Source organism: Falco punctatus (genome assembly GCF_963210335.1).
Source record: "Falco punctatus genome assembly, chromosome: 7".
NCBI classification, from domain to species: Eukaryota; Metazoa; Chordata; class Aves; order Falconiformes; family Falconidae; genus Falco; species Falco punctatus.
In genome coordinates this window covers 11,374,534-11,390,095 of record NC_137587.1, presented here as the reverse complement: position 1 = coordinate 11,390,095, position 15,562 = coordinate 11,374,534, and the positions used below count along the sequence as shown (strand labels likewise).

At 41.3% G+C, this 15,562-nt stretch overlaps 1 protein-coding gene across 13 annotated transcripts in view; it reads right to left on the bottom strand.

The window, feature by feature from the left end:
* The window catches only part of RALGAPA1 (Ral GTPase activating protein catalytic subunit alpha 1), a 136,364-nt gene extending 120,830 nt beyond the window's left edge, over positions 1–15,534 (bottom strand). For all 13 annotated transcript variants that reach the window (XR_013929379.1, XR_013929380.1, XM_080394966.1 and 10 more), the window contains exon 1: positions 11,469–15,534. Coding sequence is in view for 11 of the 13 variants with exons in the window: in XM_080394966.1 (XP_080251092.1) it covers positions 11,469–11,574 (106 nt within the window). In the remaining 2 variants the exon portion in view is untranslated. The remainder of the gene's footprint in view (positions 1–11,468) is intronic.
* Between the last annotated feature and the right edge of the window lie 28 nt (positions 15,535–15,562).

Below are 15,562 nucleotides of genomic sequence, written 5' to 3'. Positions count from 1 at the left end.
AAACAAAACAAAACAAAATAAACCATGAAGAAAGGTGAGGCAAATGAAACCTTTATACCCTTCACCAGCTCTATACCTTGAGGCATCTTCTTTCACTGTAGACCTATCTTTTATAAGTCTTCTTCTAATTCTCTACTGGATCATAGGTTTTTAACCCTTTTTAGAATTACATCAATCTTTATCATCTCGCATGACTGGATATACAGCTGATACAGTATAAAGCACAGAAACAATTGATTGAAAGCATGGCCAAAAGCATGGCATATTTTCAATCCTATTTTATTATGTAGCTCTAGAGGATTGTCAATCCAATTTTATCACAGATCTTGCTATAAGAGTTTCCAACACATGTTCAATTTTGACAGAATGCTTTGATACTGCAAATGTCTTGCATAATCAGTGTTGTGGAGCCAGAGTGTTTTCAAAGAAGACAAAAGCTAAGATCAACTCTTAAAGCAAAGCAGCTTGGATAGCAATAAACTTAGTGGTCCGGAGCGGCAAGCATGTGCCTGACAGTCTACAATTACCAAACCTCCAGTTGTGCAGAAACTGCTACACCACTTACAGATCAGCAGTTGAACTGCTAGAGGTTACAGTCCGAAATACTACAGTAAGGACAACAAAAAACAATTCCACTTCAAACCAACTAGGCCATGATTTTCAGGTGGTCAGGACAAGTGCACAAGAAATGGAGCTATAACTAGAACATAGGCACAGTCATTATAACCATGTCACTCACGGGGCAGAACCTTAAGTGAGTTCTAGATAATGGGCAATAAAACAGAGCAGGAAGCAAATCAAAAGGGTTTGAGGTACGAGGATTAAAGGTGGAAAAAAGCAATGATTGAGACTTTCAGGAGAAAGGAGGGTGGCAGAAAAATACGTGGACTAAAAGATTACCAACTGTGTATGGGAACTGCTCATAGAAAGCAGTGCAACATAGATGCAGAGGAGCAGAAAACACTAGTTCCAAACACTAAACGGATCAGAAGCAGTTAAACAGGGTCTCTGCCAGTCAACACACAGGAATGCTGCATTTTTGCAGGCACATTAAATGTTTCGTTTCCTGAAATAGGCCCTCATTCTTTCCCCAGACATGGGTCAACTCTGAAGCAGAAAAATACAGAAACCTAACCAAATGATTTCTTTAAAGACTCAATCTTAACACAACAGTTCATAATTCTCGGAAACACTATTTCCACATACTTCAGGCAACAGACTTAAGGCTTGCCTACATAACCAGCTGAATAGTGATTCTCGTTTTACCACATAATCACTGTGTGACACGTGCACACACACAGCTGGCACTGTGGTAAGGCATTCTGCCTTTCCAGAGTTCTGTTTGGGGTGGGGGGAATTTCAAAGGATGATCCTTTTTTATTATTATTTTTATTTATTTCTTACTTATTTCTTTAAGAACAATGTGGTGTCAACCACCTCAGAAAAGACTCAGAGGTGCACTGGTAGACCTCCACTCCTACAATTAACACCCAATTAACACTAAAGGCATACCTTCAAAATACAGCTATAGTCTGGAAGAGTAGGATGAAAGTAAAAAATTATTTGACTTGGCATTCTAACAAACGCGTTTCACCATAATTTCTTCCTAGGGTCACATCCGATAGCATAATCAAAAGCAAGTTTTTGGAATTCAAACCAAACAGTTAACAACTGAATTCTTGCAATAAATTCTACCACTTCCGATGGAAGAGAATAAAAGCATAACATATTATTTAATGCAATTTTGTCCTGGAATGATCTGAAAATAATACTTTTTAAAAAACCCAGAATTTCTGTTACTGCTGAAAACCAGCTTTCCTTCTGGGGGAGGGGGGGGGGGAGCGAAATACACTTGTGCATCTGACAGGTTTGCCACTTACAGCAAAAGAGAGCTTCTGCTCATCATTGAAGGACACCTATAGCGCTTTGGTAAGCTGCTAGTCCCGAAATTTGGAACCTTGTATCAGTCAAGAAGTTTGGAACTCATTATGCATACCCTGACCAAGAACTATGGTAAGAAGAAGAAGAGTGGAAAAAAAATATTAGATACAGCACGGAGGTAACAATGTAGACCTTCAAAGAGTCTGATCTGGAAATCAGCTCGTCTGGCCACCTGCACAGCTCATTCCATTTCATAGATGCCTCCACACTGAACACAATCCACATGACCAACACATAGACTACTGCTCTCCCTGATTACTTTAACGTTAAAACTTTCAGCTATACACTGCTGTTACAGCTTTCTTAATTAAGGATCTGATTCTGTCCCCCCAAATAAATATCTGGAAAACATTCAGTTCACCTTTATCCTTGTGATCGGCTGAAGATACAGCTCTTCAATTCTCTCACATTAAGCCATTTTCTCCAACACTAGGTCACTGTCTCTTCCCTATGCTCTCCCAAAGGATCACGAATACTGCATAGAGAGGTAAAAATCATCACCTCCACAAGGAGCACATGTGTGTCCTTTTCACATAGCCTCGAACCGGCAATTTGCAGGAAGTTGCTTGCCTGTTTTGGCTACTTAATCTTTTCTGCCTTTTGAAGAAGAGAGACATAACCTCATTTTTACATGAAGCGGGGTTACACAGAAACAAGCTTTCATCCCTAACTTACCTTGCATATATTTATTTATTTATAAACAAAAGAACTTTGTATTCTCCTACCACAGATTCATGTAGCTAACACAAACTAATGCATCACTTGTGTTCTCGGTACTTGTGCCCAGATTGGGAGGAGAGAAGAACTCAGAAATAGATCTGGCACCATACAAAATAGTTCAAAAAGTTTCTCAGAATGGGAGAGGGGAAAATGGGACATGTATTCCAAAAATGTAGCAACCACAGCTTCTACTCTACAAAGCATAACTCCACTACACTAAATTCAGGTTTCCAGCATCATTTATGGAAGCTGTTTGTCAAGAAAACGCAGTTCTCTTCATGCCTCACAAGAGCAAGAAACTTAGATCTTTGCTGACTTTTCCTTAATAGTTTTCTGTAACTTAAAAATTGGTACGAATCTGATCTCTGCATTAACTCTGTGTGTTCAGTGGTGGTTTTGGGCATCTTAAGGGGTTTTTTTGTTTGTTTTGATTGTTTTTGTTTTGGTTTGTTTGGTTGTTTTTTTTAAGGAAAAAGTTACATTTAAGAACAAAAAGACACTGTACAGCTTCTCTGTCCTTTTCTTCCTCCCATAAAACTTTTCTAGAAGTAGCTTTAGTTTTTTCTGTGTTCAGCATTAAGAAGCTAAGTTACCTTTTTGGTTTATGTTTTAGAAGTTGTATTCAGTTTACAGATTTCTGTTCTATTTTGATGCATGAAACAGAGAACGCAACTAGAAATGGAAAACTAGTTATCTAAGCTATTCATATGACCCTCGTTACAAGAGCATTCAAGTATCAGATCAACCGGAACGCATATTTCCATTAAATCCACTGAAATTTGGAAGTTCTACTATTCCCCACCTTATGAGAGCTGTAACAATGAACTAAAGAAAAAAACACCCCAACACAACAGTCAAAACAAAAAGCTCTCCACCTCTCCTACCAACTACTGTGCTTACAGGTAACTGTGCTTTTAGAAACTTTCTTACATTTTCAAGTGGCCAACTCTTTTCTTAAGAACTCATTTTCATGTATTTTGAAATGGCCAACTCTTTTGAAGGTTAATTGTTCAGAACTTTCTGAAATGTTACATTCTTCTCCAGTATCTCAGTAAGATACTCAAAGCTTAAGAGCCCACAGTGATCATTCTAGTAAGGATAGATTCTAGGCCAAATTTTCTTGCAGAAAATTTGTTCTGACACAGAACTCTGCCTGACAGAACATTTGTTCCAATGCTTTTATTATAGTTCAGTTATCAGCATATCCCTTTATAACCAGGAATAATTTGCATCCACAAAAGTATTTCAATAAAGATGTAATCCTTTAATATTACTCATTAGAGGGAGGATACTATTTCACCAGCATATCATAGTTAGAATTACAACACAAGACTACCACCTCAAAGAGCTTAAAAATTACTTTGTCAGACGTAACACATGACCCAGAAAAAGCAACAGATTTTTACTGTGTATTTAAATTTATAAGGAATCACCTGAGCCAGATTCTGCAAAGCTTACAAGTTTACATGTACAACACCCCAATCCTCTGTAGAAAGAGGATCTCAGTGGGCTTTAACTTACACAATTCACCTTCTCTGTTTATTTTGTTTTCTACATATTACCCTATAAATTACTATAAACTAATCCACAGCATCTGTTACATATTTATAAACAAGTTGTGCTAGCAAGGGAAATGTATCTATACTATTTAGATGATCACCTGCTGTATGGAATTAAAATACTATAAAGCAGGTAAACTTGTACTTTCTGCACAGATCAGAATTTAAAAGGTAAACAATCAAAATACTGAACTTAAAACCTACAACAAAACTCCACACAGATCTTAGATATATATTAACTTTCTTAAAGAGAACATTAACATTCACCAGTTCACACAAAGCATTGCAGAAATTTACCATGCCATTTAACAGAATAGTCTACATCATTACAGATCAAGTTGTGGTTAATTTTACAGTTGATTTTAAGCATTTCAGAATTTAATCGTATATTTGTATCTTAAATTGATACAACAGTTGCATAACAAAAACATTATCCTGCTTTTAAGTCACTTTCCCTCATCCTTACCCAAAAATAAAACACCAGTGACAACTGCAGCAAACAATGACCTGGAAGACAGCCAAACATGGTCTATTTCTGTGAAGTGGAGGCCCATTATAGACTGAAGAGTTCAGTAACAATCTTCAGAACAAACTGGTGCCATTAGAAAGCAAGAGGTTTCTAAGCGTCCTCAGTTTCAGTTAACATACAATCAAAATGGCAACAGAACTTGCTCATTCTTAATTCTGCAAACTGAAAAATTTAACTGCTGCTTTACAGCAAAACAGTATAGAGGTTCAGTCACAGACAGTCTCTCAAACAGAAAAGCATGTCATTTAGAAAGGTTAAGTGGAAAACCTCCACCTCCACTGGAACTAACTGGTGGCTCTGGCACAGTTAACAGACTGTCAAAAGTGAAAGACCTGATAAACCAGAGCATTTCAAACAGGGAGCTACAACTGCAAAAGTGTTAAGCATGGGCTTCACATTAACCCTTACTGTTTCAGATCACGAACAGCTATTCTAAAAAAACCAAGTATTTTTTAAAAGATATTTTTTTCAAAGAAAATATTCTTGGGGTTTCTGGTACTGAAAAAGAAACACAGGAACTTTAGGAAATCTTTGCAAGTCCAAACTCCTGATCACCACCATCTTCTAGATTACAAATATACGGGGGGGGGGGGGGAAACATGAATGAACAAGCAGGTTAACAGCATCAACGAACATCACGCACATACAAACTGCTACACATTTCACCACCAGTGCTCTATATGAATGAGCAGAAGCAGCTGACAGCTCTCCAAGCTAATTCTTTCAGGTTGCTTGCAGACCTTAGAATACTTACACTAGTAAACTTTTAAGATACGCTTCCCTAACAACTCACGCATGTTCCAGAACTTAAGCTTTTATTTAAGCAATTTCAAACACTTCCATACTAATGTCTTTATTTTCATCCCAAACTGTCACAAGGCTAAACCCACACAGACCTTTCCTTTGCCTGACCCTGGCGAGCGAGCCGCACTGGCTGCTGCTGCTCTCTGCAAGTCGAGTGTAACATTAGCCAAAATCCTAAAGCAAAGCAATTCTTCCCCCTTTGCTCCTGGCCAAAACAGAACAGAATGGGTTCAGGGTTAAGTCAAAACTGACAGAACATCAAGTCTCATTTCTTAAACTGCACGCAACCCACAGCCAAATCCGTGAATTACAGTGGTGAAATGTCCTCTGCAGTTAGAATTACCAGGAAAAAAATAAAAATAAAATCTACAACTCTTGCCAAAAATAATAGCTTTGCACATCCACAGAAACTTCTGGAACAGCTTTCTCCAAAGAAAATTCCAAGCAGCTAGTTTTGCTGTAGCTTCTCACTTGCCTCTCACTTTAACAACCATAAAAAAATTTTCATTTACTAGAGTATATAAGTGATATTATAACGAGTTATGTAGATGATGTGCAACACCAATGAATGCCATCTAGCTGAAGCATTAGGGCTGAATGCCAGTGGAATAGATTATTTAAATTAAAATTCCTTTAGACAAATGCGATCTCTATTTAAATATATTGTTTAATATTAAACAACGTATCAGAATGGATGTCCAACGCAGTGTTTCATTCTGTCCAGTATAGCCTGACTGCTCCCTTTCAGAGATTGCCTACATGAGACATTGAACACTAACCAACCACCAAGAATAATAAAACAAAATAATAAAAAACTACCCCATACTTCAAATACTCTGTTCTTTTAGCATATGTTTTACAGGCATTCTCTCCATGGTTCCAGAGACGAAATCAGTGTATTTTTAAGGTATCAGATGCAAATAAAATGATTTATGAAAAACAATATATTCCTAATATATTCCTTTTTCCTTTACTCTGGATTAACAGATGACAGGCCTGTAAATCCTACTCAAAAAAAAAAAAAAAAAAGGTGTGGGGAATTTCTCTGACCAATTCACCCCTAAAAGTAAATGTTAAACAAAGTATATTCATTTGACTCGCACATAATAAGATTAAACAGAAATCATTAAATATTTAGGGTGGTTAGCTTTTTCTTTTTTAAATACATATATTTACAAATTCTGACAAACTACAAATTCAACAGGTAGCAGCAACATATTTGATATCAAACTAGAATAAAACAAGAAGCTAATATTGTTAAGGTATGATGTTATGAAACGGTCCCATATCTAGCTGCCTTAATTATTTACAGAGTTCTCAAAGCACTGTTTTAACAAAAGGACAAACGAAGCATGACTTGATGCTTGAAGGATTACTAGAACAAACTTTCATGAACTATCATTTGAAACTCACAGAATTTTAGTTTGATACTGAAGTCTGATTAAACAGCGCAAAACTGGTAAGAACAGCGCAATGCTGTTTCCACGTTATTTCCTCTTAACAATCCTAAAAATTGCAATTAGTTGCTAACCCACTGGGGACTGCTAAAAAAAATTTCTGGAAGATCATAGGCTTCATTCTGCAGTCAATACCTAATTCCATAAAGTACCCTGTGTGCCCCCAATCTGCTAGAAAAGTCTCAGTGATTATACCTGCACTAACTGAACCTGGCAGCCTTCCTTACAGCAGGGCCTCATTTCTGACAAGGCTGAGCCACTGTCATACAGACCGCAAGGGAATTCCATTCGACGTTCCCACTCAAGGTTGATACGCTCTAACCACCACGGTAGCTGACACTGAACAAAACTGTTACAGCCTTTCCAGCATACAGAAACAAGACAGAAGAATACTTTGACAAAAAGTCACATATTGAACAAGATTGCATTAGGGAACTGCATGAGACTGAAAGTCCTAGAACGAAGAAGTAGGGGGGGGGGGGTGTGAAGAAAAGAAAAAAAAAAAAAAAAAAAAGAGGGGGATGAATACTTCCCTACTAGAAGAACCTAATACGACTCAAGACAATCAAATCTCTTAAAGCAGATAGCTCCAGCTGTGTCAAGAAAAATACAGCAGCAGGAAAACAATGAAAATCTGATTACCTTCGCTCACAGACTGCTATGTCCCAGGATATGAGATGTCCGTATCTGTCCAATTTTTCTTAGTGATAATAATATTTATTACTACTTGGAGGTCTCCTAAAAGGCTTTAAGCTCTATTGAAAAAAAACCTCATGCCTGTGACATGCATTAATTGGTCACGTTATATTTACTTTAGCGAATAACTGTATCAATTCTGAACTGGTCACCTGAATTTCACCATTTTCCTTGGTTCCTGAATTATGAAAAAGGCTGAATAGAGACATGCTGAAGCAGAACAGAGAACCAGCCAGAGACAGGACATTGGAGTGAAGTGGCAAAGAGCAGTTATCTACCAGGGTTTCAGAAAAAAAAAAAAAAAAAAAAGACACCTACACACACACCTTCCAACAAAAAAACCCAAGCAAATGCACCTCCTTGTACGCCTATAACTGACAGTTAGTCTAGCACTCAGGAGCTTCTCAAAGCAAAAATCTTTTACTGTAACTTCAAATTTGGTAGGCCTTAAACTTTTATTTCCTAGTCTTTTTCATAGATGTTTGGATTCTCCATTATCTGCCCCTACAGAAAGAGATTCCAAAGCTTTCAATGCCTTTTCACTTTGAAGTTTTACACTTATCTGAGTCATTCCCATATCTAAGTCCTCCATATACTGACAATAGCAGTAAGACTACTAAAGCTGCAATGGCATTTGGTGTCATGGTACATCACCGTTCCACAAAGACACAAAATTTTCTATATTCTTTAGGCAGACTGTTTTTACTAAATTTAAACCGAGTTGTCACCAATGACAAGATACTTTTCCTGAAACAATACAACTCACTGCACTCCAAGTTATCTTGTAAAAGGCATTTAAATAAGTCCATCTAATGTACGCTACTTCTTTATTTGTTAAAAATAAATGTCACTTGCCTTTGTGCCGTCCATTCACTTAGCTTCGTGTAAGGTTCTCAGAAATTGTTCTGTCTCTTCTGTCCTTTACTAACATACTGTACTATCTTCAATACTTCTAGATGATGCCTGACTTGCACCATTGCCTTGCAGGATCCAACTGTCAATCTTCTAGCATAATGACATTTTTAGATTTCTCCTCTTTGGCTAATAGACAACCAGCAGTCTATAATTCACAAGCACTCACCTCTTTTCATTGCTATTCCATTATTTTAGCTTATTGGAGTACTGCTTTGGATGCCCCAATAAAATAGAGGGAAAGCAAATGTACTCCCTTTCCTCCCCTCAAGTCTTAACCATGAATCCAAGGCCACACTTCAGTTTATCATTGCTGAACCAAAGACTAACAAGTACAACAACAAAAATTAACTCTGGTCCCATACACCTTGCAGGCCTACTGAAAGGATTTTAAGCTTAAGAACAAGAGAAAATTATCTCGTCCTGGATACGAAACAGCAGTCTCCAGTATGCAGGGGCTAAGAGCAATGAACAAGACACATCATTTTTCATTCATAAAGACATTGAACAGTGCTGAACTGAGATTTCCTCCCTTCTCCCCTCAGATAGTCTGTTGGCAATAGCTAGCTTGGCTCCCCTGAGCACATGGAAACATGCCAATTATTATGCTGGGGGAGTTGTCACTGACGAAAAAAGATAAACAGGAAAATGCAGCAATACACTGCTCAAGCTGCAGGATGATGTCTGCATGCGAAGCCACCTCTGGCAGCAGTCTGTCTTAGGTTGGCACATTATTTCTGTCATCTGGTCCTGCAGACTAGCCAAAGAAACAACTGGAGAAGAAAGTGCATAGAGCTTATGCTTTGAAAACCAGTTTTTAGGAAGCAGGGAAATTTAATGAATAAGGCAAGGAAGTGATCACAGCAGAAGATGGGCTTCAAATAATCTGCTACATACTCCTCTTGCACTACAATAGGAATACATAAACATCCTAGTCCCCTTGTCCCCCAAAAAAAGACCTTGGGTTTGTACCTTACGCATCTAAGAATACCTGCACAATGATAAATCTTGTAGATCCACCCGAGACAGGCAATCTGAAGAGTACAGTTACAACCTTTCCTACTCACACAGTCATACACTGTATTCTGCCAAACTTGGAGAAAGGATATCTGGAGCTGTGCTTCAAAGGTTGAGACATACACGTGTGCAGGTGGGGAAAGGGGAATGGCCATCACATGAAAACATGCCCCAGCAGATTTAGTCTGTCCTACAGCCAGTAAGCAGAAACCTTAGACTAGACAGGAAAGAACAACTGCTTGACAGAAAGCTCACGGCTTGCACCTTAACAGAATGCATCCAAGTATCAACAAAGCTAAAGGAAAATCTTGTAAATAAAAGACGAGCAACTGAAGCATCAAATCTAGAATAGATTTGATCAAGATCACACAGACTGTTTTGCAGACTAAAGCAAAACTAGATATATTCAACATATTTTAGCATTAGGAAACCTAAATTCAGAGAGGCAGTTTCTTTATAATGCTCTTCCCTCTTAAGTTTCAACTGCTGATGTAGCTAAAAACAAATATACATCAACATAAAGCAAGCCACAACTGGCTCCATACAGCTAGTTAAGAAGAGTGTTAATATTCTGAGTGAGACAAGAGGGTACCTCTGGCTACTGAAGTGTCCTGGACAGCTAGCTACACAACTATTCCCCATTTCAAGTCTAAATAATTATTATGCTACAGAAAATAAGTTATGCAGCAGCAGATGCTGCCATACAGGAACACCTGTTCCTTCAAACACCAATACAGAAGGAAAAAAAGGAGTAATAACCGTTTTCCTTTGAAAGGAAAGAATCCAGCTTTTGAGGCTAAGGTATTTAAATAACCCCAGACTATGGGCAGAACTCAAAATAATCTGTTCAATACTCTGTGCTAAATACAGAACACAGTTGCTCTTGACCCAGCTCTGCTCACACGTTAATAAACTGTCAGAAGCAACACATGCATTTACAGAACTGAAGGGCCCAAAAGGCGCTCTGGAGCAAACTTCTTTTTTCAAGGGCAGCTTGATGACAACGACTTACATTTTTATAAACACACGCAACTAACAGATATTTTAGAATATTTTACTCTGTTTTTTCTCTACTTTTTTTTTCCATTATGAGATATATATATATATATTCTATATGATCACCATTTCTAATTCAGTGATTAGGTTAAACGGCAGCTTACATGGAACGGCGGCAGCACGTAAAGTGCTTATGTTCCCCCCTTGACCAACCTCCTTGACCAACTGCAAACCAGAAGTGGTTTAGGACTAGCTGTATGAATGCTGACCTACATCTACTCTAGCGAGCACTTACTATTGTAGCTCTTACCTCGAAAACATACACAAACACAAGTCGTTACTGTAAGCATTTAGGGGAGATGGATTAATAGGAGGGAGTCACAGGCACCATTAGTGCTCCCAGCCACTTCTACCGAGGCGCACCGACTTAGCAGCATTTATGTAGCTCTAGAGAATAACTGACGGGGGAAGCACACAGGCTTTTCGCCTCCCATCTACAGCTGCCAAATGAATTGCACCCTCAAAGGCGGTGGGAATCTGCCTGGCTCGGTACGACGGCGGGGAGCGGCGCATCCCCCGCCGCGGCCCCGGCACACCGCTGACGCCCCGCCGCCGCCGGCCCCGCGATACCGGGCACGGAGCCCCCGCCGTGCCGAGGCGGGGCGAGGCTGGGCCCGGCCCGGGGGTCCCTCTCCGGAGCAGAGCCCCGAGTCCGCCTCCCGCTCCGCCGCCCAGCCGGCCCCTCTACGTTCCCGGTCCTTCCCACGGCAGGACTGGGGTCCGGCGGCCCCGCGGGCCGTGCCCCCGCGCTGCCCCCCTCCCTCCCGGCCGCCTCACCGATGAGGACGCGCAGGTGCTTGAGGCGGGTGAGCGGGTCCTTGCGGGTGTCCAGCACCTTCTGCGTGGATTTCCGCACGTCCCCGTGCGGCTTCTTGGAGAACATCCCGCCGGGCCCGGCCCCGGCGCCGCGCTCCAGAGGCGGACAGCGGCCTCCGGATCCGCCCGCTCCGGGGCCCCTACATAGCCAGCGGCGGCGGCAGCGCCGCCTCCTCCTGCCTCCGACTCCGATGCGGCGGGGGTGGAGGAGCGCGGCGCAGGTCCAGCTCCCGCGGGCCCGGGGGGGGCCGGGCCGGGCCTAGACTCCCCCTTCCTCCTTCCCTCGTTCTCCTCCCGCTGCTTCACGACAGCCGTCAGGTACGACCCCAGGCGTCCCTATGGCAACCGCGCCGTGACGTCACGGGCGGCGCTCCCCCGCGCACCTCCGAGGCGCGGCGGGCGGGGAGAGGCGGCGGGGCGGGGGCACTGCGCCCGCCCGGGGATGGAGCGCGGCCGCCGAGCGGCTCCGCCGGGGGCTCGCTGCGGGATCCTCCGCGCAACGCGGCAACAGCGACTGGTGCAGGAAACTCTTATTCCAGCTGTTCATAAGTGAAATATAAAGCTCATCCCGTTACACAGCTGCTTCTGCCCATGCGGGGATCCTGAAGCGTAGTGATGTAAGGCAGGAATCCCGTGGGGAATAAGGAAATAAAAGCCAGGCGGGGGCCGTATCCACCAAGGCAGTGACTCCAAACCTTTACTCAAGCCTCAGTTGTGCAACCGGCGACGATGCGTCTCGTAGTTCCTCTTTCCACACCGGTCCTCAAAGTGCTGCAACTCCTCGCCCCAGCTTCTGCCCGGAGCCGCCGCCTCCCTGTGCGGCTGCCGAGGCTGAGCCGCCGCCCGGGGCCGGGGCCGGGGCCGCCGGGTCACTCCCGCTCTCGGTGGGGCGGTCGTGCCCGCGCTGCAACTACGGCAAAGCCGGGGACGGGCTGAAGAGCCCGCATTTGTGCCGGTGCGGCGCACAGCCCCACCAGAGAGGCCCGCAGCAACAGCCAGGGAAATCAATGTACGCGGTGCCATGTAAATGCTGCCCAGCGCTGAATTAGTAATACTGAAAATGCCCAACGTGTCTTCTAAAATCCTGACATCGCTTTACAATAATGAAACTTACAACATAGAGGCTTCTTGGACTTGGCGATGGGCAGCTGTGCTCGTATCATTCAAGACTCATGATTTCCAGTGTCTCTTTGTCTGTTTTTAAATAGTCCCCGGTGCTGGGTTTTGCCTTGAGGAAACCCAGTTCCCTGAGCTGAGAGCCCAATTGCAACAGCTGGAGCTTTTAATATTGGCAATATTTAACTATTCAGGACTAGTTATAAAATTGTAAGAATTGTCAGCATTTATGTACCTGTTACATAAATAACCTGAGTAACCGCATGTCCAGTAACAGTTGATGTTAAAGGCATAAGGGCGGTGGGATCCAGTCAGCAGGGGATCAGTGAGGGAATTGGTGTGGTCTGCCCTAAAGCACCTCATATTGTACCTGTAAATAAGATTTGAAACTAGCAACGTTGAGTAATGGCTAATATTACAATTATTTATTTTACCATGACACAGTACGTTTTGGCTTTCTAAGATCCGACAATCATACATTACATGCTTTGTTTTCTAAATTCCATGAATTCTAAGCATATTTTTGTATTTTAACAATCTTTTAAAAATATCTTTTCTTTGGAGGTTTTTCTTGCTTTTCTGATAGTTTTTAGGTCTTTATCTCAAGACAGAGCTTTAAAAATAATAAATGACAGGAGGGAGCAGTGTTAACCAAGATAATAATGGCTTCTACAGAGAACCTCCTCAGGCAGAGCACACCAGGCAGGAAGGGCATGTTCTACGCACGGCAAAAGCCATGATCTTGCAAAGGCTTGACTTTGAAGCATGTGACTTCGATGCCTTTGATTATGCATGGAGGACAAGGTTAGAAAATAGCAGGATTAGTTAGGGAGGGGTTAGGTTCTGCTGCATTCCAGGTGGTTATTACTGTACCCAATTCTTTCCATTTCCACTTTACAGAAAGAACTCTTCAAGTCTTCTTGTCCAGCTGTGAGGGGACCCCTAAGTTTAACTGAACTTTTAAAGGAGTAGTGTAGACAATTAAGTGCTGCAGAACTTTTTTCCCCTTCTTTTAACTCTCTCTACACAGCCCCACAGGGCACTCAAAGTAGTGGGAGCAACTGGGGCACATTCATACCATCAATTAACTTCTCACAGTTCACCTAGGATTTATGATTTCCAAAGAATTAATCTGTTGCCAAGTACTTCAAAAAACATGAGTATTTTTTGATATATCAAAGAGAGCACAAACCCTTCAGTTCTAGCTTGCTTCAATAGTTCACATTCCAAATGGATAGATTATGGTTTGGATTCTTGCATTCACCCCCTGAAATCCAAGTTTCTGTAACTCTTGTTCAACTAATATTTATACCTCATTAACGTACATGATTAAAAATGAGCTAAAATTACTCAGAATTTCACTAAGTATTAACTTATTTCTGGTAGCTAGCATGAGTTTTAAACCTGATCCCTCAGAGGTGTGTGCTTATATTCCACTGAAGAGCTTTTTGCCCTCACAGTCCTTCAAGAGAAAACCATAAATTTAAATTTTTTAAAAGCGTTCCACTGCTTCTTATGTCTTCGTATTTAGCTCAACAGCTGATCCTTTTGAGGCTTTTTTCTAAGTACTCCCATTTCTACTTTTCTGTACTACCCTCCACAGTTTCCTTCCTAGAGGAGTTGTCTTGCTTTTGAGAAAGAAGCCTCTTTAAATTGCACCCTGGGCATTAGGATGGTGTGTTGCAATCCTCTGGGTATATGGCTTTGCCTGTGCTACAGTATTCCTGTTTGGGAACCACCCTGAGAAACAATTTTTTTAGTTAAATTAATTGGCAACTATTTAATTTGAGAAAAATACTCCCAAACCTAGATATTTAAGGTTTGAATAGCCAAAACCAGGGTTCTGTATAGTTTAGTACTCTAGTGTAATGTATTGATACTGGAGATGCTGGCCACTTTGACCTAAGCAGTCAAATTATCAGGATCCTGTAAGATATTTCTGATATGAGAATAATGGAACAGTTAGGTGGGGTTTTTTTTTTGACAAAATCCTGTTCCTGTCCAAAAAAAGCACGAAATCCCATTTCATTAGCACAACCCTGTACCTCACAAAAGAAATCTGGAATTTATATGCTTCTGTAATTAAGGGTAAGACCTCTTCATGAGCTCATACTCTCCTGAGCAACCAATTCTTGCTTTATTGCTTTTTTTGTTAAGCCGTGCATCAGCATTAATACCCTTGTGTGAGCATCTGGTACAAGGTCGAACAATGCAGTCTTTCCAATCACCAAAGATCCCGACTGAATGCATTTTTCCATGAGCTACAGAATTAATGAAGCCAGATTTCCTCTGAATTTGTATTCTATCCACTGAATGCCATGTATCACCTCCTTCCGTGACCATAAAACTTCCTTTGCCTAGTCCTCCCTACTTGTTTGAGATGGGCAGGAGGCTGGACTGCAGTTAAGTCTTAATTACATATATACAGGTTGGCGAACTCACTGCTGTGTCCTTTGGAAGGGTAAAAGCTAAGTTACATGTTTCCCGCTGTGGGACATTAATAGGGGTTCCTTCTTCCAGATACTGTGTCACAAAACACACAAAACCTTGGTGTCTTTAACACTTGTGCTGTTCTGTAAAATTAGGTCTAAATTAGACAATGGCTGCAAAAGTAGCGGGGAGAGTGCAAGTGAGAAAAAAAAAAACAACCAACCCAAACCAAAACCAACCCAACCATCATTACCTAAGCTTTGTTTTCCTAACATGCTAGGACTATGTCAGCCATGCTCAAAGAACAGAAGGGATATATGGCCTATCATGACAAGAAACTTTCCTACATATGAGTTATTTTCAACTGATGTAACCATTACTAATTCCTCTCCAGTGGTACCAGAGAATTAGACTTTTGCTGTGCAAAGTCACCTCCAACTCACAATGTTTGAGTTCTAATGTAAGCACTAGCACCCATATCTGATATACACTGCTGATACAGTGGCAGT